We start from the raw sequence: 24,788 nt of genomic DNA, 5'->3' as shown, positions 1-24,788 counted from the left end.
TATTTAAAGAATTCTCCATCCCTGTGGTAATTTGTTAAAAAACAAACTATTCTGTGTAATGCCGACTAGTGACTTAAGAAGAGATACCAGTAATTATAAAATAAACTCGCTGTATTTTTTATTTCGGCTGGTGCGAGAGGAGTAAATAAATCTTAAATATCGTTCATATTTTAATCAACACCGGGGCTAAAAGAGTTAATGAGCTGTCATCGGTTGCACATATTAACATTTATAATGTTCATGTTTGAACCCATTTTTGTTTTTTCAATATCGCTTCTATTTTTTCGTTTTTACGAAAAAAACGAGGTGAAGCTTTATGAATCTAACTGGTGTGACTAAATTCTTTCAGCTTTACAATAATTTATTATTCTTCTTTTTCCACTTGTTTAAGGCCTGTTGGCCTTTTATTCTCTGAATCAAGTTCCCTCGTGAGAGAAAGACCACCAGTTGTCCTTCCATCTGTTTGGAGCTCATCGTTGAAATCTGCTTCTTTTTTGTGAACTATCCCTTGCTGTTCATACGGCACTTGATTCTGTCATTCAGATCACATACTCATTCCAGAACTTTCTTCTCTGCGGCTTCCACTTTACAATATCCTCGACTTCGTATATCCTTTTAATCTTTGTGTTTCATATCCTCTCATGAAAGATTTTGCCAGCTATGTTTCTGAGTATCTTCATTTCGCTGGTTTGAGGGAGGCTTTTGATTCTGAGAGTATTGACACTGGATTCTATGTTATCATTATAGGATGGACACAGGTTTCACATATCCTTGCCTTGCAAAACAGTTGCTATGAATCAATCCGCTTAGGTATTTAAAACATAGGATGAATGTTAAAAAAAAAACATTTAGCGGAATTTGTTGGACATATCCAGCGTACCCTGTCGAAGAAATTTAAGTTTTTCATCAATGTTTAGATTTGCGTTCTACGATCATTTAAAATAATACGTTGATAAAGCCTTGTTGTTAAATGCGGTAAAAAGTAATTAATTATTTTAAGCAAAATTTGGATGAATTAAGTTTTTAGTACGTCACACAATGCAAATGGACGCACGAATATTCTTATTAATAAATAAAATGAATGCTTCGAAAGAACAGTAAAAGTATTTTAGGACGATAATAAAAGAAACGGAACTCTGGGAGGGTAGGTATTCGTAAATTAGGTCAAGCATTACATTAAAACACAGTGTGATTTGCCTGTTAAAAAATACATTTTACCCTTGTCATATTATTATTTATAAAGCATACGAACGAATGATTTATTAGTCCTCGTCATGTTCAAAATAAATACTAACGTGCTTTGAAATGATTAGTTATATTCCGATAAGATTTAAAAATGTTGAATGGTAAGTAAAGTACGATTTATCATTCAATCTTAATTTTTACCTATGAGGAGTTACGCGGCACGTTTTTTAATTTTCCGTGATTGAAAAATATTTTACAAAAGCTTATTTTTTATAAAGGCTCGTGTTTTGTTATTTTACTCGTAGCCAGCCACAACTAAATAGTGATAATTAGCTGAGATTAGTTAAATTAAGTACTCATTTAGTACAATCTCACTCGGTACACAGGGTACTCGCAAAGTTTTGCCTTTGACCTAATGAAGCTCAGCTGAAATTAAGGAAGGGTTATCACTAGAGCCTTTACAGGCCACTGCAGATTGAACAAACACCTTGCTAGAAAGAACCTTTCCGAAACTTCTAGATGTACTTCTAGTGTTCTGCAGTGCAGGTGAGGAAACACGTGATGTGAATGTGATGTTTTACATCACAAAAGGAGCTTCATCCTTGGAGGACCACTGGATAAACCTGAGGAAGTCAAAGAACTCTTTATCTGCCTAATAACTCGATACTTTTCGGATCTGGGCTTGGAAGGGGAGATTCAACAAAATGTAATCTCTTGCCTTCCACACAGTAGCCAGGCTCTTTACAGACCTAGGCTCGGGGACCCGTAACAGTAGATCTTCACAGGTTGCAGTGACGTCAGGAGCTTGCATAGCACTGACTCCTAAGAATAAAAATAAGTTCAATCTCAACAGAACAAAAAGAAAATGTTTGTTATTTGCTAAAATAATTGCTAAGTTAAGATCAATACTCTGTAATCTTAAATTGGCGAATCAATCCAAAACTGTACCTTTGTTCACAACTTCAAACTAATATTTATAGAAATTGATACTTGGTACAAGTAACATTTTTTTAATAAACGTTACTGGACTACAGTGATCGTTAAAACTGTCCATAGCATGCTAATTACGAATTATGTGGAAGAAAAAAAGCATATAGAAAAAAATAATTAAAAAGCACTGTAATATGTATCATCTAAATAAACTATGAAATTCATAAAATAGAAAAGGATATTTATGAGTAATACATATGCTATTTATCCCATGAAACTTTTTAAACCCCTTTTTTTTACGTCAAAAGATTTTTACGAGAAAAGCGAGAACGCAATGTCGTTGATTCAATTAAATATTCACATGATTAAACATATATAACACCACAAAAATGCCAAAAATATGTGATTACTATTGTCAATATTTGAAGCAATAATTAGTTAGGGGCTGGCGTTAAGAAATTTTTTCCGTAGTAGGTAAATAGTAAAATCAAATAAACACATAAATTTACACCTTTTTGACATGAGAGTACATATGATATTACTTTGACTCTTGTATTTTTTGGCTCATAGAGCAGTTACTTAATATTTTGAAGAGATTTGTAAAATTTTATTGCTCGAATGCATCTTTTTTTAATTCATACGGCGAATTAAATCTGAAGTGACAAATCCCTTCAAATTAATATGTCCATTTCAAAAAATATTTTTGTTGCGATATAAATATGTCAATGTGCTATCGATGTTTGGTGTTAGTCGTAAACATATCTGTTCAATGTTTAGATTTTTGTGATCCCAAAACATGTGTAAATAAAAAATGTCAAATTAAACGTAACATATTATTTATTGTCAAAGTTCTCAATAAATTTATAAATAAAGTATGCGACTATAATGTTAAAAAAGTTAAACAATAAAAGTTGTTAAAAAGATGGATTTAAAACGATAATTATAAATTTAATTTAAATAATTTTTAACTTTCGATCTATTAAATCATAATTTTTACAAGTTCTTCAAAAGCTTTTGTGGTGGTATTGATTTCTAATTACTATTTTAATTATTTATAATGTAAGTAATTTGAGATAAGGTATGATGGTTGTTCATATTAATTGTCTGCTTCTATAATTAAAGACTATGATAGCTTTTAATATTCGTAGTTTTTTCATTATTCACTAAAAAAGATTTCACGCTAGAAAGTGCTTGAAATTCAAAATGCTGCGTTAAATTCGAGAATATAATATCAGCCAGTGAAACATTTAACTCTTATAAACTAGTTTTTACAAATAAATCATTATTTAGGTATATGTTTAATTATAAAAAGTTTAAATGGGTCATAGAAAACAAACCGATTTAAAAACATCTCAACAAAATACCCCTCTTAAATCATAATTTTAGATTTATTTAAGTAATTTAAAATTAAAATAAAGACGGTAATATTATTCCATAATGAAATATTTAATTTTTTACTTAAATAAACCTGCTATGTAAAAAAATAACACATAAAAAATGTATTTTTAATTTAACGTACCTAACTAAACTATTTGAAAAATTGAAATAGAACTTAAGTTACACCATTTCACACTCAAGCACCTCCATGTACATATATACATTAATAACATTATAATTTATTAATGAACAAAAATACGAGTAAAAAATAAAAGAATAGTGTTAACTGTTTTTTGATCAATTCATCAATGAATGATGAAGCCATCTTTTAACTATCATGCATTTTTTGTTTGAAAATTAACTAGTATTCGTGTTTGTTTATTAATTGATTATTAAAACATTTAACTTGTCTTGACAGTAAATACGAATTCTTCAAACATTCAAACTGTCAATCAAAATACACTTTTGTTGATAAAAACTATTTTCATAGAGAATCCATCAAAAACGAGTAACAGTAGAAAAATTTTAATGTACTCAAATGAATGTGAGCTACATAATTTCTTTGTATTGTTACAAATAGTTCACACCATCGAGCATTATTCTTTGTTTTTTTTACTAAAGAATTCATGTAAAAAGAACATAATAAACGACACGTAATATAATTGCACATTTTTAGATTTTAAATGCAATTTTAATTTAAATTTTCTTAAAATAAACGATGTTTCAGAATTTTTTTATGACAATTTACAACTGAAACTGTAAATAAAGTATGTATAAAATTATAAAGTTCAAAATAAGCAACGGTGAATTATATTAAATAATTATATCAAGATTTGATTGGTGTGACAAATCGTATTTATTTAATACTCTTTTGATATTATTTATTTGATTCAAATAAGTATTGTTTTCACTTTTTCGGTTGAAACTCATTTTATTTTGGATTCAGTTCGACATTTTCTATTCAAGACAAATAATTCGGAATTCATCAGTCAAATTGATTTCTAAATTATAGGCGACATGTATTTACACACTAATTATTATCGCCAGATGATATATAATTAACGATATTTGTCCTTCGTAATCTTAATCAGCTAACGATACATTACGAAGGATTTGAAATTCAGATACTGTTTTAAGAGAATTTAATATATACAATGAAAATTAAATCAAACCTTCTTAATCGTGTGTTTAATATATTAAGTTTTTTTATAAACTGTTGCTTATTTTATACTTGATAATATTTTAGGCAGTTCTTTTAAAATATTTTAAACATTCCGATTATTTTTTATAAAACATTTTACATCTAATTATAATGGTGTTATGAAGTGTGTTTTTTTTCCAAAGCGCATGACATAAAAGTCCAGAAAAAAAACAGTACCATTAACTTTTTCAAAGATGCTTAATTAAAATTCTATAATGATCCCAATTTTTAAAGTCAAATTAATTCAACATTTTTCTTTTATTTTTTCTTATTATTTATTGAACGGGAATTTTTTTTTTATTTTACCTTTTTGTATCTAAAAATACTGTTTTTGTACTAATCATTATTTTTGTGGGAAAACAGAGACACCATTATGGCTACTACTCCAAATTGCACCAATAAAGAACGAGAGGGATCTTGTCGTCCTGTTTCTTCTCACGTTCAGGGATATCACCGCTCTCAAACAGCCGATAGAGACAGATGACACGAAAGGGGGTAAGTGAAATTGAATACAACATATTAATATGCATTAAAAAAAAAAAAAACTCCATCAAAACACATAACTGGGTTCGATACCCCTCGAGGTCGACACGCCATATGTACGAGTATATGACAAAACGTTTTATGTATGTAATATATACTATACTTCAATGGCTGTATCTGAAACGTAGCAAATGATAAAATAATATCTGTCCGATATTTATAATATCCTAGACTTGAGTAATATCAACTGAATAAATTTCAATACATGAAAATTGATCATTTTATCTTTTGCTGGAGCGTTAATACGAGTATTGCAGAAATTCCGCACTGCGTATCTTTAAAAAAAATGTATGTAATGTATAGACTCCTGTATTTAGTAGCCTTGCGTTTCATGTACAGGGTTAAGCTATTTAAAAAAAACATAATTGTTTATCTGGGAAATGGTATATTTGATCACTGATTTTGGTTTATTACCTCTATGAGTCCATTCACCATTGTTGCAAAGTCTAAGAACAACGGCGCTTGAAAACATCGTTTAATGACAATGTGAAAATCTGTTAAGGATATTCCATCTTTTCTGCATTCTGCTTCAAGATTTTGGCGTTGTACACTGAAAATGGGCACTGAATTAACAGATGTTCGATACTCTGTGAAGAAATATCATCCCATGGACGATAGTCATCATTCCTTAATTTAAACCTATAGGTAACTTCTCATAGCTCCGTGCCCGGTAAAGATTTGGGTCGTTTCGAAAGTACTTTGGTGATGACGACGGAAGTTTGCTGCACCAGCTAGCGTTGGGAAAAACATTTTAGTTTTTACCTGTAGAAGAACCGCGGTAATGATCTTCCCAACGTTGCTGCGTATTTCATTTTATACAGCGCTTGGCAAAGCTAAGGGGGAATTCTGAGAAGAAAAGTGCCGTTTTTTAACAAGTGGTGGCTCTTGCTCATTCATCTGCTCTCTCATTTTCTACGATAATAGCATGTCCTCTTATCCAGCATATTTCAATAATGATTCCTCTGATTCCTATTTTAAATGCTTAATTTTATTCTGAATGGATTTACCGACCGAGTATTAGTTATAGCTTGTGGGCCCGAACGGCATTTTGATAATATTTTTACAATAAGCCACTTCTCTGGTGGTTTTTTTAATAACCATTTAAGAGCGTCTCGTATTGCAAGTAGTTCAGCCTGACTGAGCAGAAATTGTCAAATTTAATAATTGGTACGGTATATTACAGATACGCAGAGGAAAACTCTGTACATAAGGTACATGATAAAATGAAGGATTTTGGCGTTCGGCCTTTCTCGCCCAAATGGAGGGAAATGAGACCTTTTAATTTTTGAGAATCTTGTTATCTGTGGCTCTATCCCACTGCATTCCTCTTAGGCGTGCTGTTGAGCAACAGTTTGCTCATTAAAAGGGATGGGTTCACACATATTTTTTTCAGGCTGATAATAGATTTTATCGAGAACTCAGCCATTACAAAGATCAATTTTTATATTTCTGATATAATGAATATCTCCAACATAGTCAGCACAGACTGTTTTATCTTCCAGTTTCCAGAAACAACCTGTCTCTGGTTATGCCGATTTGAAAAGCAGTCAGGCAGCTGAATTCGTTTAGATCGACTTACATTAGTGAAACCATGTTTAAGATGCAAATATTCTTGCTATTGGAGAGGTAATGTCCCTTCCTAAAATTTAGTCATTACTCAAGTGATCCTGGCCTGATTTAATGTCGTAAATATTTTGTTTTATTTATAATATTATTTTGGTCTATCAAAAATGAATCTACAATATTTTGAGTTTGCCCAAATGTTCGTACGACAAGATTTCACCCTCTAGGGAGTTATTTAGATTCACAAATAACAACAGAGACGGAAAACATTTCAGCGAAGGAAATATGGAAGTCTAGGCATTTAAAGAGCTGTCATTGGCTGGTTTAAGTGTCCACTTTACACACTGGCAAATGTTACCCAGTGTGTAAAGTAGCCAATTAAACCAGAAAATGACATACGCCCTGTACATACTTAGACTTTCATATTTCCTTCTCCTAAATGTTCCCAACTCTGTTGATATTTGTTGAAAATGAATTTGAATTAATGAAAAATACGCTGTAATTGGATTATCAACCAAAACACTATCAGATGCATACTGCTGAAAGAAGGGTTGTATCATGTCTATGTAAAAAATATATATTTTGGAGAATTATTACTAATTCAATAAATGTTGGTAAATATTTGTACATAAACGATTTGGTTATAAGGTATTCCTCATTATGAAATCCCGTGCCGAGGAATATATTTTAAAAGTATTTTTGACAAAGAACAGAACACAACCACAGAATAACAAAAATAAATTCACTTTAAAGTTAGGATAAAGAAAACGTCTTGGGTGTTTTTTGTATACGTCTGATGATGCTTAAATATATATATTTGTACTTATACAAAATATGACGCAGGTAGTCGTCAAATGTAGAGTTGTTATTAAAGACGTTTTCCCACGGCGTACGACAGATGAATAATGCATTATTCTGTCCATTTGTTATAGTCTATTCAAATTCAACATGACATATCGCTAAGGAAAATATTTTTCAATAGGGTAACAACGTGCAGGAAGTATTTTGAGATAAACTGTTGTTTTGAACAGCTTATGCTCTGAATAATCTTCATGACTATCCCCGACTAATACAAATAACACACAAACAATTTCTACATATCGAAAAGGTTTGTTTGCGATTTTAATCCACAAATTTGGAACAACTAGTCACCGATTTCATAAGGTTCACTGGGATGGGAGGTTTGTTTTGAAAACGGTTTTCTTAAATTTTTAATTCAGCAAGAAAATATAGAAGTTTAAGCATTTACAGGTCTTATGACCTGTGATTGGCTGGTTTAATTGGCCACTTTACACATTGTGTAACATTCACCTTTCCGTCTTAAGTTGAACATCTATACACCGTCAATTTTCCCCTTTCCTAAGGAGTACATTTTTTTAAAACTTTTGTTTAGTTGTTAATATTAGGTATTATTCGTGTAACTTAACACTTTCAGGCCTAATGGTCCCCCCTAGGTAGCTTATTATATTTGACACCTTTTTTGTTAATTGTCACTTTGATTTCATTTTATTAACACCTTTTTTGTTAATTGTCACTTTGATTTCATTTTATGCATAATCCTTTCCCATAATGTTAAAAATGCATTCGAATTATGAAAATATTTCCCTGTCAATTTTTTTCAATTATAATTTACATTTATTTATTTATTATCATTATATTACAAACACAAAATTATAATTTATGTAAAGTTGCTTTGACTGTCTAACTAGGGTTATTTACCCCGTTCTAAAACAGTCAAAAAATATAAAAAACAGTAATCAATTTATAGAAACAGTTATAAAGATACAGGACAAAGTGAAAAACAAAGTAAAAAATGGAGTAAAAACATGGTAAATAATGTAGTAAAAACATAGTAAAATGTAATAAAAACATAGTAAAATTGTAGTAAAAACATAGTAAAAATGTAGTAAAAACTTAATAAAAATGTAGTAAAAAAAACGTTGCAAAAAAAAAAAAAAATTATAAAAACAAAGTAATAAATGCAGTGAAAACATAGTAAAAAAAAATAATAATAAAAATAATAAAATTTGTTTTTGCTTTTCCCTCCTGCAAAGCCTCTTCCGAATTTCTCCATGTTTTTTTGTCCTCGGCTCTCTGTTTCCATCCATGGTCCACGAGTTCAACGACCTCGTCAGTCCATCTCCTCTGTGGTCTCCCTACTTTCCTTTTACTTTCGTAGGGTCTCCAGTTTAGTATTCTGGGGGTCCACCTATCGACTTCTTCACATGACCCGCCCACTTCCATTTTTGTCTCCCCACTCTTTCTGCGATATCGGTCACCTTTGTACGGCGTCTTATCTCCTCATTCCTTATTTGGTCCCTTAAAGAGACGCCTGGCATTTGTCTTTCCATAGACCGCTGAGTGCACTAAATTTTGAAAACACTTCTAGCAGTAAGTGACATGATTTCTAGACCGTATGTTGCCACCGGCAGAACACGAGAGTTGTAAATTTTGGCCTTCAGATTATTTGGGATTTCTTTATTTCTGAAAACGTGTTTCAGCTTTCCAAACGCAGCCCAACTAACCCCATTAATCTACGCAGCTCCGCAGTTTGAATAAATTTTACTAATTAGATTTGTGCTCAAGCTTAATGTACTCGTCAACAGCACTAATATTTATCATTATCATTTGCTCTACAGTTTAATGATCTTCGATACATTGGTTAGTTCGTTCGTGTGCTTCTTGCTACTTGGTCATTTCCAGCAATTACCACAAAAATCCGGATTTATTATTATGTTTATGTAAGTTAATATTAGTATAAAACCACTAATCCACTTTTTATGTCCATGTCACTACATGTTGGTGTAGTGAGTGTCAGAGAGTGACGAAGAGACGGGTACGTCTTAAAACTGGCAGACATAAAAAGTCGGTAAGCGATTTAATACTAATATGTACTAACATAATTGAAATATTGGACTACAAAGTAAATGCTTTGAACATAAATAATACATAAATGGAAATTGGATATATGAAATGTTTTCTAATGTACGGTAAAAATTATAACATTCAATTGTAAATCAATTTGTGGTCTCGTGGCTAGTGTTGCGGACGAACCAGAAGTTCGATTTCCAACCCTACTCTACGCCAACTTAATTCCCATTTTCTAAAAGTGAATTATTTACAACTTGTTTAAAATGGCCACTGAAATTGAAATATATAAATATAAATAATTTATCCTCTCGTTATCTGCTGTAATCACACCCTTACGAGTGTGATCCCGTTGCCCGGGGTGCGTGACGTAGACGCTAACGAGTAGGCCTAGTCAGTAGTGTTGCCGGTGGAATGCAACTGGGCGTTCGCAGCATTTTATAGAATCACACCCTCTAGCAAGATGTGACTCATTGCGACCCTACTGACAGTTCAAACCCCAGATAATAAATTATTTAGGTTATAAGTCTATTCAGAAATAAATGAACCCACTGAATTTCCTCGTTTTTCAATTTAAACAGCACGCTAACTACATGTCTGGTTTTTCTGTTAACTCAAAGCGTATGGAAAATGTCGACTTAATTTATTAGTGCTTTTTTTATCTTATCTCTGCTATTGGATTCTTTCTTTTCTTCACTTTGTCAGTTGACTTAGAGCGAATATATAGAACGAGTATAGAATTGTAATACCTTAAAGTATGTAAAAAGTCTCTTTTTATTCTCCTTTGCGCTTAAAATCCTTCAAGGAGATAAGTCGCTAGAGAACGGACGTAAAAAGGAAAGCCAGAGAAGATCATGAAATAATTTGCTGAATTTCAGAGAATCTGCTTTGATATTTTGTAACGGCTTTTGTGTTCGATGATTAGTAGAATTTCAGGGAATATCAGAAAATAAATTTCACCCTTGGGCAAACTTTAAGATAATCTATGTATTTGAGCGAATTTCTATCCAAATTTGTTGCAACAGAGAGGGAAAATATTTTTGGAGAGAAAGTTATGTGAAAGAATAAGAAGAGAAAAGAAAATAAAAGAAAAGAAAAGAAAAGAAAAGAAAAGAAAAGAAAAGAAAAGAAAAGAAAAGAAAAGAAAAGAAAAGAAAAGAAAGAAAAAAGAAAATTAAAATAAAAGAAAAACCAAATATGCTGAAATTACGAAAATATGATGAATTTTCAGTGTGCATTTATTTTTAATTTGTGTCTATCTATCTACGGGGCCTCACTCTTTTTTTGTGCTTTGTATCCCGGAGCCATGTAAACACGTGATTATAACAACCACGCGTTGTGTCCCGGTCCCGTGTTTTAGAAAATGCAGCGAAAATGTACTAATAAAAGTCACTAGATGTCAATAAAATGAACTTTTTAAGATAGACTGCTGGTAAACCACGTGAAAACACGGGACCGGGACAAAACGCATGGTTATATTATCACGTGTTAACACGGCTCCGGGATACAAAGTATTAATGAAGTATTTAGGCATTCGATTGTTGAAAAAAATTTATAAAAAAGTTAGCATATTATACATAGAATTAAGAATAGTCCAGAAGGAGCGTAGAATCATATTTGAGTACATCGGACTGTGTCCAATAATTCTCCCACTATGCTTCACTTTCGCCGCGTGCATTTGTGATGCCGCCGCGTGATGTTGCACGATGGGAAAAAATATAATTATAACACAAATGTAAGGTAAAAAAAAGCAAACTGTTAATTTCTCAAAAATTTTATTGTGCACGTAGAAATATTGATTGACACAACAGAGTAGATAAGTAAAGTAAAGTAAGAATAATTGAATAAATGAATTTTACGCTTAAAATGTAAAACACATTTTATTTTACATAAAACGGATATTATTATTTCATGTTAAATAATATTTGACGTTTTAAAAATAATGTCAGTCAAATGTCTATGATAAAGGTGTTTAATCCAAGATCCAATTTTCATTAGTTCTCTCATTGGATAAGCAAAGTAGGGTAAAAAATTTACTACCCTGGCAACACTAACAAAATTTCAATTTTGTTTATTTGACAATCTAACAGATGGAAAAATAATTCAATGTTAAGTAATGCATTTGTTCCATACATATTTATTTGCTAATTACTCATGAAATGTGATTGCATCCTGTTTCTTTAAGATCCTAGCAGTATTTCTACACTTTAAAAGGGCACAATATGTTATAGTTGAATTTAAATTCGGAGTTGCATACTGAGCGACTTCTACAAAGAAACTAATGGGCCAAAAAGTAAACTGACTCATTTATGAGTAGTTCAGTCGCCTTCTGTTTGATGTGCGTATGCGGTTTCTGGACTATTCTTAATTTTATCATAATATATATACTAGCTGAAGCCGGCCACGCTTCGCTGTGACAAAAAAACAATCATCGAAATTAGTAATGTAATTTTTTAGATATAATTCGATTTTCATATCCTATCATTTTTTTTTTATTCTTAGTTGTACGGAAAATTAAGTTTTGTAACTTTGGCTATAATAGGCAAAATGACAGCACTAAGTCAAACTGTCATTCAGTACTTGTTAACTACAAATTACGAGTCAATTTAAAACTCATAGAATGTTCCGTTTTCGTTAAAACTTCCTAATAAAAAGAATAAAGAAACACTTTTCTACTAAAATGCAATAATTTAAAAAAATTTTGAGTCAATCTTGCGATTACTTTCCGAAATTTGCGACCACAAAAATACGGAACCAAAATTTTTACATATTTATATCAGCATAGAATTATTAATTCCATATTAATTTATTTATGTACTTATGCTTTTAAATTTTTGGTATTCTTTTTTTATACAGAATAATGTTCATTCACTGGGGTGTCCCATGCCGAGGAAAACATTTTATAAAATGTGAAACATGCCTAAGATTAGCTATTTAACAAAGTTAACACAATAATAACAATAAAAAAAACGTAATTAATCCAATTACTCTAATTATCATTATCATAATAAACAATAAAAAACTCAAATAATCATAAAAAACAATACCAGTCTCTTTTTTATTGGTATCTGATTGATTTTTTCTCGTAGTTTTTTATTTTATTATATCTCCCTTTCCAAAACCTTAAGTCTGGTCATGTCAAAGCAGACAGAACCGAAGGGCATGTATGACAATATGTATGAATGTAAAAAAAGCTAGGAATCTATGCCAGGATAGACGTGTGTGGCGCTCGATTCTCTCTGCCTACCCCTACGGAGAAATGGCGTGATGGTAGTAGTACCTTTCTTTAGTTTCATGGAGCTATTTCAAAGTACTCCCAATTTATTTGAATTCATGTCATTGGCTAAAATTCATACTGTAGAGTAATTTATATGTGTAAACTATATGTGGATAGTAATATTTTTATCTATGAGTTATGTCGTATTTATATATTATTTATTTCTCAATCTACGAGAAATATTTTTTTTAAATGCTTAAAGTTTGCATTCAAAGTTAAATTCAAATCTTATATAATACCCAAATACTTTATTCAATCCACTTTCTTAATAGTTTCGCCATCCATAACACATTCATCAATATGCTCAGTTTTTTTCTTCCTATTTCCATAAATTGAGTTTTTTCATCATCCAGTTTTAGTTCATTTGTTTCAAGCTAGTTCGATATATATTGTTTTTAAAGTAAAATATAATTTTCTCTAAGAAAATGTAAATATTTGTATGGAAATTTGAGGTATTTTCGTAGGTGACATGTGATTGAACATGTTTTAAAAATAATTTAAACGAATGTTTGATTTTACTTTATAGATCATTGAAGATAACACTTTTAATTTTCCAATGTTCCTAAGAAGTAATTGTGTAGTAAGCAAGTAAGCAAGCACAGTGTATAATTGATTTTGAAAGATATTAACAAGTATAATTGAGCATAATCAGCGATATAAAATTTCAATACATTATTCTTATAACTTATTCTTAAAAAATTCATGTTAAAAAAAACCAAAATGTTTACAATTTTTTTTCGGAATTTCAGGTCTTTCAAAGTTCGCCAAGCTCGCCAGATCTGTCACGAGGAGCAGATCGGTACTGGTGTCACAATTCTCATCTCACCTGCCCAACTTGAAGGACCCGGCTAAGCAGACCCACCTTGCCCACGTCAGCTTCAACCATGTCAGTGTAAATGCCCCTTTTTACTCTTCAATAGTTTTAAGTTCAATTTTATTTCTTGTTTTTAAATCATAATTTGTTCGTTCGTGTTAAAAATTTTTGTTGTTTTAAAAAAATAACTCAATTAGTAAAATAAAATTTCAAATCAAAATTTTTAGTAAATTTGGCATGTTGTATTAAGTAATCTTGTAATACAAATCATAAATATATTGAATAAATATGTGGAAAGGACTTAATGGGACTATTATGACTTTTAGAACTTAAAAAATATTTTTCAGCCTTAATTTTCTAACGCCCGTGAGGCATTTAAAAATGATCAAATCGCGATTAAAATACATTAAAAGAACTATAAAAAATCGTTTACTTTATGACCTGTTCTAGTGCAATTTGTGTTCAGACTCAGTGAAGTAAACGTGTCCGTAAGCTTTTTTCGCTTCAAACTATTGTTTGACATTATTAAGTAAAAAAAATATTATATTATCATTAAGGTAAATGTCCAAACCAGAAATTAACAAAGAACACTCTCAAGAACTGCATGTTGCATTTTTCGATCAGGGCTAATGGCAGCATGGCGACTAACGTCATTGAAATGTTTACAGCACATAGACATCAATTTTTGTTTCAAAATTTAAATCGGGCATTTGAAATTTAAAATGCACCTAAATCTGGATGGTCTTTAAAATTTAATGATGACATATTAAAGTCCCTGATTGAATCAGATCATTGATTTAGCATTAAGGAATTGTTGCAGAGAGTTAAATCCTCATAGTCAAAATGCAATTACATTTACTACACATCGGAAAAAATTTAATGGGAATTTAGGAAAAACTGCGTATTTTTTTTATGGTCGCCCTATTAAAAATACTCATTTAAAATCTGTTATTTGTAAGAAAAATATTTAAAGTAAAGTTTTTGTAAAAATTATAATTTTACACCGTTATTAATTTCAAAATTAAAAAAAAAAAAGTTTAAAAAAATATATAAGTGGTGTCAAAACCCACAAGGCTATTTTCAATTTTTAAGTGCCTCACATAAGATGTACACACATTTAGAATCGGGTAGTGTAGTGGACTTACGTACCAAAAGTTTGAGGTTCAAATCTCACTCTGTTACAACCAAATTCCCATTTTTTTACAAGTAATTTAAGACTTCAATTAATTTAAGACAGGAAATGGTGTGAAAATTGAAATATTTGGCAAATAAAATGAGCTCAAATGCTTATTTTCAAAATCTGAACGCCAAGGTTAATGTAATGTAGTACCTAATTATGTTAACAGTAGTCTCTCAGAATTTTTAACTTGAGTATAAAATACGTAAACTGCTAAGTTTTGGAGTAAAAGTAAAAATAATCCCCGTACAACGGTAAAAATTTCATAGTCGCTAAAAACTTTTCCATGCACGATAGAAAGTAAGAGTTTTTGTTTTTGCAGTTGGAAATAAGATTTGCGAAGAACCAATATGTTGTTTGTTGTTTTTTCGCACAGAAAATAACATATGAAATTAAGTTTTTTTAAAATTCATTTTTAGAGACATAACATTAATAAATTAAATCAAATTCCTCCCATTTTTCTAAAGCCCTTTGCTGCCTGACGGTAAAAATGTAACCTGGTGTAAAATAACTCATATATCTCTTATATGATAATGCATTGAATGTAACTAAACACCGCCGGTGCAAATTTGGGCATGTTTAAGTAGTTTCGGCCATTTCGAAATATTTCGCTCCAAAAAATGACTCCAGGGGACCAGTTTGCGTAGGCGTAGAGCTGTCGTCCGTTTGGTTGCGTAAAATTACAACTTCTTTACAAACGTTAACATTATAATTTTGCTATTACAGCAAGTATATTAAATATTATTTAATATGTTTACACAATAGACTTTTCTATGCCTAACGGTTTCGAGACGTACCCGTCTCTTCGCCAGGACACTAATTAAACCATCATACCGAACCTACATTATAGCTTTAAAATAGTTAGTTTGTTGTACAAAAATATAAAACCGACCTGCCATCATTTTGAATTTGTATTTTATGTGTTTTATTTTTCATTTCTTTTTGTGGTTGGATTATAATGTCGGTATTTAATTAATTTTTGTAAATATATTGATCGAACAATATCAACTTTTTATGTTGCATTTTCTTAACGGTAAAAAAATTGTCTTTTTGATTTATTATTATTTAAAGAGTTAAAAAAATATATATATATTTTCTGGCCATAAATAAAATAATTTGAAAAAAAAAACTCTTTACCAAATCTATGTTCAGGGATCAAAGGGTTAGGCTATGGTTTTCTAAGAAAGGGATGATAGGCCGTGATGCGCAATGGGCGAAACAAAACGGTCATCTTAACGATGACTAGAGATGTCTACTTAAAAAGAGCAGTGCCGTTATCTAGAAGCCGAGATAAACTAATTATATCATCTTATGTTTATAAAACTATGCCGTACTACAACGGAAAAAAGACAATCTAGAAAAACTAAACATTAAAGGTAGGTACATTTGGAAAGTAGCGAGTAATCGGATGTTGAAAACTTTCGTTTGGAGAAAACCGATATGTTTAAAATTATGCTATACAGAAGTGCATTTCAAGTTGAGGTGTTAATTTTCTTACAAAATCGACAATTATTTCTTGATTTTTAACAGTCCAAATCACGTTTGCACTCATTTTCAGACACAAAAATGCTCGCCGCCATACGAGATTTTTTTCCCCAAGCACTTTGAACTTTTATGACGGCCGTCCTGCAGATTTGCAGATTGTCACATTGTCTTGTCCGTAATTACGACACCGCTGTTTGTCGTTCTGCTTGCAATTAATACTCTCTAGGAAACCAGCCGTATCTAGTTTGCACATCAAATGATTTAATGGCGTTCTTCACCGTTGTGTGACGGCCTCTATTTGACGGCACCGCTCTTAGAAAACCATTGCTTTAAAATGCGTAAAACATTTGTGATGTAATTTTATATGATTTGTAGCCTAATAATCTTTTTTTTTCTTCTTTTATGCTGCTGTGGGTTTGTGGTTTATATTAACAATCAAATCTTTTTAATTAATTTATTTAATTAATTATTAATTAATTTATTAATTATTAATTAATAAATTAATTAATTTATTTTAATTATTAATTTTAATTAATTAACTAATCAAATCTTTTTAATTTTATAAAAAAATTAACTGGATAAACGATAAAATTAAAATATTAAAGGTTATGAGCCTCAATTCAGATGTTATGCCCCAATATAGACAAGAAGCTCCCAAGACCCCCCCTCACATATTGTTGCATTACTGTGCTTTTAAAGCTATTTGGGATTGGATAATTTTATGTTTAACTTTCTATACAGCCATTATGGTACCATACAATGTTGCCTTTAAGAACAAGACGAGTGAAGACGTCTCCTTACTTGTTGTAGATTCTATTGTTGATGTGATATTCTTCATTGATATTGTTTTAAACTTCCATACAACGTTTGTTGGACCCGGAGGAGAAGTTGTAAGCGATCCTAAAGTCATCAGGATGAATTATTTAAAGTCCTGGTTTGTCATCGATCTGCTGTCCTGTCTGCCGTATGATGTATTCAACGCATTTGACCACGACGAAGAAGTAAGTTTAAATTTAATTTAATTGCCCGAAAGGTCATTAACTGTATTTATTTTGTATCATTATTATTTTTGAAAAAAAAAATTGCATCACAACAGCCCAGGACGCAAAAATACGGCACAGAACACCCACGATTGAAACAAATTATTTTTTTTGCGTTCTCACCGGGAATTAAACCCGGAACCTCCCGTGCCTGAGTCAATAGTTTAAACGACTACACCACTGAGGGCACCGTTCTGATAAGAGAATACTAAAGTCAATGCATTTTCAGGGTGCATGGCCTATCATATTTGTTCAACAAAGGCAGAATGGGGAATAATACACGTTTGTAAAGTGATAAATTAAACCAGCCAATGACCGGTTTTAAGTCAAGTAAATGCGTTGACCTCCATATTCCTGTCTCAAAAATGTTTTTCCTCTTTTTGCAAAAAAAAATCCTTGATAACTCTCTAAGAGGGTGGAATTCAGCCGTGTTTACAAACATTTAGACACGATAAAAACAGTTTTCATGTTAAAACTCTTTAAAGAGCCAAATAATAATGATGGTAGATGTGTAAAATGAAAATAGTAGCGATAAATTTAATATTAAAATCAAAATCTGATTTGAGTCCACTAAAAATCGTTTATTTTCTTTTTAAACACAATAACAAAAATTCGTATAATTGTTTTGCGTTGTTAGGGCATTTTTAGACGAATGTGAAGATCAAATGAACTGAAGATCCCTAGGTAGTTATACCATTCTGGGTACTTGAGTAATAATGAAATGAACATACTCAGTTCAGCATTAGTTGGAATTTTATATTTCTTATTTTTATATGACTCAAATCAGCGTTTAATTTTAATGTTACAATAATTATTGTTATATTTCTGATCCTATTCAATATTTATGATGATAAACTCATGTGTAATTTCTGCTCCCAACTCAACATAGGACTTTAAGTCCCATGGAGTTGGGACTTATGTCTCAAATAATGTGTAAAAAACTGCCTTTAAGTAAATAAATAAAAATAAATATAAAATTTTTAATACGAAATTTTACAAAATAAACACCAAGTCAATAAATAGAAGTAATTATTATAATATACATTGTATACTGTTATTTTATTGCCCTTGTTTGTCTTTGCTACATAGTTTTATTAACAAATTACAACAGGGATGGAGAATACCTAAAATAAGGGAATATGGAAGTCAAGGCATTTACAGGGCTTATGACCTGTCATTGGCTGGTTTAAGTGGCCACTTTACACACTGTGTAACATTCACCATTTTGCCTATGTTTGACCATCCATATTTCTTCAATTTTTCCATTTGTGGATTTTAGTAAAGTTAAAGAGCTGAAACCTTTATTGTTGCGAAGAGATTCATCTGACTGAATTATTTCACATACTAGGCAACGCCTTAAAACAATTTTTCAATTTTTAAACTTCTTCTTGGACCAGTTGGTTTCATTACAATATTTGAGTTTGTCCAAATGTTCGTAGACAAAAGACTGGATTTCACCCCCTCGGGGGACATTAAGATTTTCAAATTACAACAGGGATGGAGAATACCTTAAATAAGGGAATATGGAAGTCAAGGCATTTACAGGGCTTATGACCTGTCATTGGCTGGTTTAAGTGGCCACTTTACACAGTTATTCAGTTTCTTGTATATATGTTTCTTCACTTAACTGTTGTCATTGGTTTAGGTCATATTTAAAATAAATAAATAAGTTAATAAATAACGTAAACAGCTCTGAATCTCAATTTTAAATCGTTTCTTGAACAGACTGATATCTTAGCGTTTAATTATACTAAAGCGGAAAATAAAAATTGTTTTATAATTTTCCAGGGTATTGGCAGTCTATTCAGCGCATTAAAAGTGGTCCGTCTTCTTCGGCTTGGAAGAGTCGTTAGGAAGTTGGATCGGTACCTGGAATATGGAGCAGCCATGCTCATACTTCTCCTCTGCTTCTACATGTTGGTGGCTCACTGGCTCGCCTGCATCTGGTACTCCATAGGAAGAAACGACGCAGACAACGGCGTCCAATACAGCTGGCTCTGGAAGCTGGCTAACATCACGCAAAGTCCTTATAACTACATCTGGTCCAACGAGTCTAATGGTTTGGAACTTATCAACGGCCCTACCAGGAAGACTATGTATGTGACAGCGCTCTACTTTACCATGACATGTATGACTTCTGTTGGCTTTGGCAATGTAGCCGCGGAGACGGATAATGAGAAGATCTTTACCATCTGCATGATGATCATAGCAGGTGGGGATTGGTACTTCTGTTATTTGTAAAAACGTTGCAGGTGTGCCAGTCGTTTTGGTTTTGTTATTATCGTATCGCTAAATCATTGTAATATGTGGATATTTTTATGAATATGTCTATTTTGAACAAAAAAACTATATTGTGGTTTTAATAATCAAATTTGCATCTACTTATATTATTCATTGAGTTACAAAGAAAAAAGATAGATTAATTTTAATGAAACAATCATTTTCTTTAAATATGAGTTTAAAGTTTAACGGAATTCTGACATGACAAAGTTATACTAATAGAGATGTTACAAGTTTAAATCACAAGTATTTTTGGTTAAAGCTTAGAGAAAATGAGTACTAAAAACAGCTGGATCCATATTGACAATCAATGTGAATAAAATCAGGTTGTAGTGTACTGAAAAAGGAGATGAATTTGGAGTTGAAGGTAATTATTGAAAGTAGTTATGCAGAAAGCAGTCAGCCATATAAAAATGAAACTGAGATAAAAGCACTTTTGTGAAATGAGTGGATTATCAAATCTAAACAACAGTTGGAATGTTTTTGACTTTAACAAATGATAAACAATGAATACATGAGTTTTTTTTTATATTACAAACAAGAATATAATTATATATTTGACCAGTTTTAATGATTTTTAAGAAACCATAAGATTTTTCTAGTGTTGTGGATGTTTTCTGCAAATTGAGAAATGCTTTTTTTTTGATAGACACCATTTTCAGAAGGTGATTAATACAGTTTTTTGTACAAAAGCAGTTTGGCTGTTTTAAGCAGAACATAGAATTGACATTCCTGCACTCGATAACATCAATGTCATTTTTTTTTTAATTGTGGACTGGCTGCTTTTTGCATAAATACGTTCAATTTGTTTAAACGTATAGTACAGATTTCAATGAAAAAATATTTTTTATACATGGTTCACTAGCATTTTTTTTCCCTGAGTAAAAATGCGTATTTTAACCCGTTTAGGCTGCGTTTACAAAAAAGGTGGAGGTAGGTATTTAAAGATATGAATTTTGCAAAAACAAGTCGAAGTAACCAAACCTTTTGAAAGGAGTCCGGCTAAACGACTTGCATCTCTCTTCAGATGACCTCCAGAAGCGATAATGTCAAAGCGGAAAAAAATAATCCTGGTTTGATTAAATTCTCACGGCTGCAACCACGGCTTTCACTCTTATGTGGGGTTCACCGAGAACATTAAAATAGACAGCTTGCCCACCACATACCGCACACCGCATCTGAGGACATAAGTCTCCTTGGCGGTGCCCACATCCACGGAAAATTTGCTCGTTGTCAAACGCTGCCCAAAGCTGCCCGAAGCGTTGTTGAAAAGCTGCCCGAAAGAGCTCTGTGAAATCTGGTAGCCTTAGCATTTTTGTGTTGAAAGAAAGTAATCCAGAAGTACATAATATGTACTTTATTAGATAGGAAAAAGAGGGAAGTGAATTATTTACTGACTGGGATTAAATTGATTGGACATGATCAATTCGCCGAAATGATTACAAAACTTTTGAAAAGCCTTGAATTTTTTTTGGAAGCCACCAGATCTGTATATCTGACTGGACCTATAACAGGGCCGCGGATAGTAGCGAGAAGCTCCATTCGGTTATCATAGAGAAGGAGAAAAGGACAAGACCACAGGATGTGTTCAGAAAATTGGTTAGGATATCCGCAGCAGCACAAAGAGACGTCAATAATATTTTAAACAAATCATTTTTGATTAAATTTACTATGACCTGATGAAAACTGCGTAGTCTAGTGATCAAGGACAACTCAAGAAGATTCTAAGCGCTGACGAATTGAAGGAAAAAAAAGAAAGGTAACCCTCCCTGAAGGGGAAAATTCCAATCGCGATTGCCAAGCATCAAGAAGAGCATTAAAAGTCATCTTTTTAATATTCGATTGAGAGATTCCTTCAGTTATATTAAAATAGACAGGCCAATGTTGTTGTTTTACAGCTTCACAAATAGTATTGACCGCACAGGATTGAAAAATGAGACAATACAATAATTTGACCCCAATCCAAACGTGGAACGCTGCAAAAATGAATTAATAACGACGCCGACGTGCGTAACGAGCGTGTTCGCGAAAAATGTTCTTGGAGGACGAATTAAAAAATATTTAAAAAAAAATGTGGATTCCTCTAGCAGTAACAATTGCTCCCGTTGCGTTTTCTCTGCATTGTTTGTCCCCATATATTGGGTATTTGATGCGCCATAAGCAGTCATGTTTGCCTATATACTCCGATACATATTAATTTGGTAATTTGTTCCGGTTCCCACGAGGACAATACGGCCGTGCGCGGTGTAGGTAAATCCATTATCCGGCGGAGATAACCTGCCGTCAATCTCTAGGAGTCTCGTTCCATTGTCTTGTTCTACAAGTTTCTGGTCACACTAGGACAACAGGTCCGATGTCAGGAGAAGACAATGTTGCCTTGTCCTCGTGTGAACCCTACTTTACTAAAAGCACGCGCCTGACATGAATAAATTACTGCTTAAGACAGAAGTAGTCACAGCTAATATTCCCAAACAGACCGATAAAGATGTCCACATGTGTTACAATGATTTAGACTTCTTCTGTTATTTATCGAATCCGTTAATGTATTCTCATAAATTCTGTTTTTATTACGTTTTATTTTGCGTTTAATGAGTGATTTGCTTCTTCTCTTTTTTATATTTTTCCTTTAACGCATTATTTAAAAAAACATAATTTAGTTTTTGGTGTGTGATTTTAGTACGTTTCTTTTGTATTTTTACACTTTGGTTTGATTGCCCCACCTGTAATAGTTTCTCTGGGTTTCAAGCAACAGATTCATCACGATCCGTGAGAGATCTGTCACAATCTATACTCTTTGCCTGTTCTGGGTTATGAAGTTGAAAGCTAAAATAATTACCGTTTCCATATTTCTAAAATGAATCAAAACTGGGCGTTCGCTTAGCAATATTCTCTGAAAACAATTCAATTTCGCCAGTTTTCATTGTTTTAGGATATTGGAATGATCGTAATTTTTTACTAATGTTTTTTTTTGTGATGACTTTTGTGAAAATATTCACGTTATTTTGTTGGACCCCTAATGTTTTTAATTTAACATGTTTATTTAAGTAGGTACATTTTTTATTAAAATCAATCAATTTAATTGAACATACCAGGGTTTTTAAAAATAAATCAATGAAAAATATTTTCTACACATCAAATAGGAACTGCAATTGGTAACTTGGTAACAAAAGTCTACGATGTATGCAAGGGAAGCGATTTGCTGATGAACGTCGATAAATCGAATGTGATAGTTTTTGAAAGAAATGAAAGTTTGACTAAATGTGAAGTCACTGTGATTGGGGTTATACAAAAACAAGAAGAGGAATTCGTTTATCTGAGAAGTATGTTTACTAGTGATGGGATGACTGAGCAAGATTTTGAAAGGAGGGTGAGTTCCGGGAACAAAGTGAGTGGTGCACTTAAATCAACCTTGTCAAATTAATGTTTGTCGCAATAGGCAAAATTATCACTTCAACATAGAGTCCTGGTCCCGACCCTGATGTATGGGAGCAAAGTATGGGCTTAGAAAAACAGGGATGAAAGTAGGCTTAATGCTGTAGAAGTGCAATCTCTCAGGTGACTGTATGGTAAAGCTATCTACGCATATCTATGCATCTGCACAAATATTGAGATCCGTACATTATGTAAGGCTGAGAAAAGCATTATCGACAAACTTTAGAAAGGAGCTCTGCGTTGGTTTGGACATGTAGAGCGAATGGACAGCGAAAGAACGGCTAAAAATATTTACAATGCAAATGTTTATGGATACAGCAAAGGAAGACCGAGAAAGACATGGTATGATCAAATTTAATTAATACTTGAAGATGGACATGTTAAAAATCGGAATAATCGGCGCGCGTGTACGAAAAAATGTATGAATGTAGAGGAAGCTAGATTGGTATGCAAAGATAGAGCGATATGACGTTCTATTCTCTCTGTCTATCTTACGAGGAAATGGCGTGATGGTTTGTTTGTTTGTTTGTTTGTAGTTTTCTACTAATATTTGGTTCCTCAATTAATAAAAAATAATGGTTAAACTATCCAGAAATAGTTAAACGCATTTTATGGAACCGAAATTTTCTTATAAAAATTCTAAAAAACTACATTCTTAACAACATATCGCAACCCCAGAAGTAAACCGTCGTAAGTTTAAATTTGGCTGTTTTGAGTTGTGAATGCGGTTTAGCCACATTGTTTTCTATCTCACTCATGTATTTCTAATATTTCGTTGAGCGAAATACACTACAAACTTCAGTATTTTTTAAAAATCAATTGGGTAAAAAAGCAAAAAAAACACTGCAGTTACTATGATACTACAGTATTTTTCTCATATTTTCGGTCAAATAAGCTAATTCCACAAAAAAATGGGAATCTTAATGTCAATTTAAAAAAGGTTATACTGGCCTTCTTATTTAGACATACTACAGTACACTTCTTGTATTTTAAATCTAGCATCTTTAACTTAACTTTTTTTTTGTAAAAACATGTTCCAGAACAACTTGAGAAACATATACAAAGTTATCACCTATAGTAAATTAACTTAATTTTTCATTTCCACTTTATTCTAATTACTATGAGTCCAAATGTGTAGCCCTGCTGTACGCCACAATCTTCGGTCACGTGACCACCATTATCCAACAAATGACCAGCGCCACGGCTAAATACCACGACATGTTGAACAACGTCAGGGAGTTCATGAAGCTGCACGAGGTCCCCAAGGCCTTAAGCGAAAGAGTCATGGACTACGTGGTCTCCACTTGGGCCATGACCAAAGGGCTGGATACGGACAAGGTAAATCAGGTCAGCGAAACAAAATGTACTTTGTGGATGAGTGCTTTCCTTACAACGTCTCTCTTTACAATCAATATTTTGACTCTAGTGATTTTAACTTTAAATTGAATGTCAACCACTTTCCAAGTTTTTGACCGTAGGTTTTTTAACATCGATGTCATAAATTTTGTAAGCAACCATATTCCTTCTTACTCGTTTTTTTCACTTTTATGGAAATAATAATACTTTTGATTTTGTGGTGCTCTTGGGGTTTTTTTTGAACCACAACACACCAGAAC

General features: G+C 32.1%; 1 protein-coding gene across 1 annotated transcript in view; it reads left to right on the top strand.

The window, feature by feature from the left end:
- The window catches only part of LOC148273456 (potassium voltage-gated channel protein eag-like), a gene marked incomplete at its 3' end in the record, with an annotated part of 231,435 nt that extends 206,925 nt beyond the window's left edge, over positions 1-24,510 (top strand). Inside the window, 5 exon segments of the mRNA XM_088238688.1 lie at positions 5,057-5,188; positions 13,694-13,830; positions 17,026-17,421; positions 19,249-19,672; positions 24,311-24,510. Coding sequence (XP_088094814.1) covers positions 5,057-5,188; positions 13,694-13,830; positions 17,026-17,421; positions 19,249-19,672; positions 24,311-24,510 — 1,289 coding nt within the window.
- Between the last annotated feature and the right edge of the window lie 278 nt (positions 24,511-24,788).

The sequence above is a fragment of the Micrasema longulum genome, unplaced genomic scaffold (assembly GCF_059751315.1).
Source record: "Micrasema longulum isolate JH-2025_06_02 unplaced genomic scaffold, ASM5975131v1 h1tg001946l, whole genome shotgun sequence".
Classification (NCBI taxonomy): Eukaryota; Metazoa; Arthropoda; class Insecta; order Trichoptera; family Brachycentridae; genus Micrasema; species Micrasema longulum.
The sequence above is the reverse complement of the archived record's forward strand: the minus strand, read 5'-3'. Positions and strand labels throughout refer to the sequence as shown.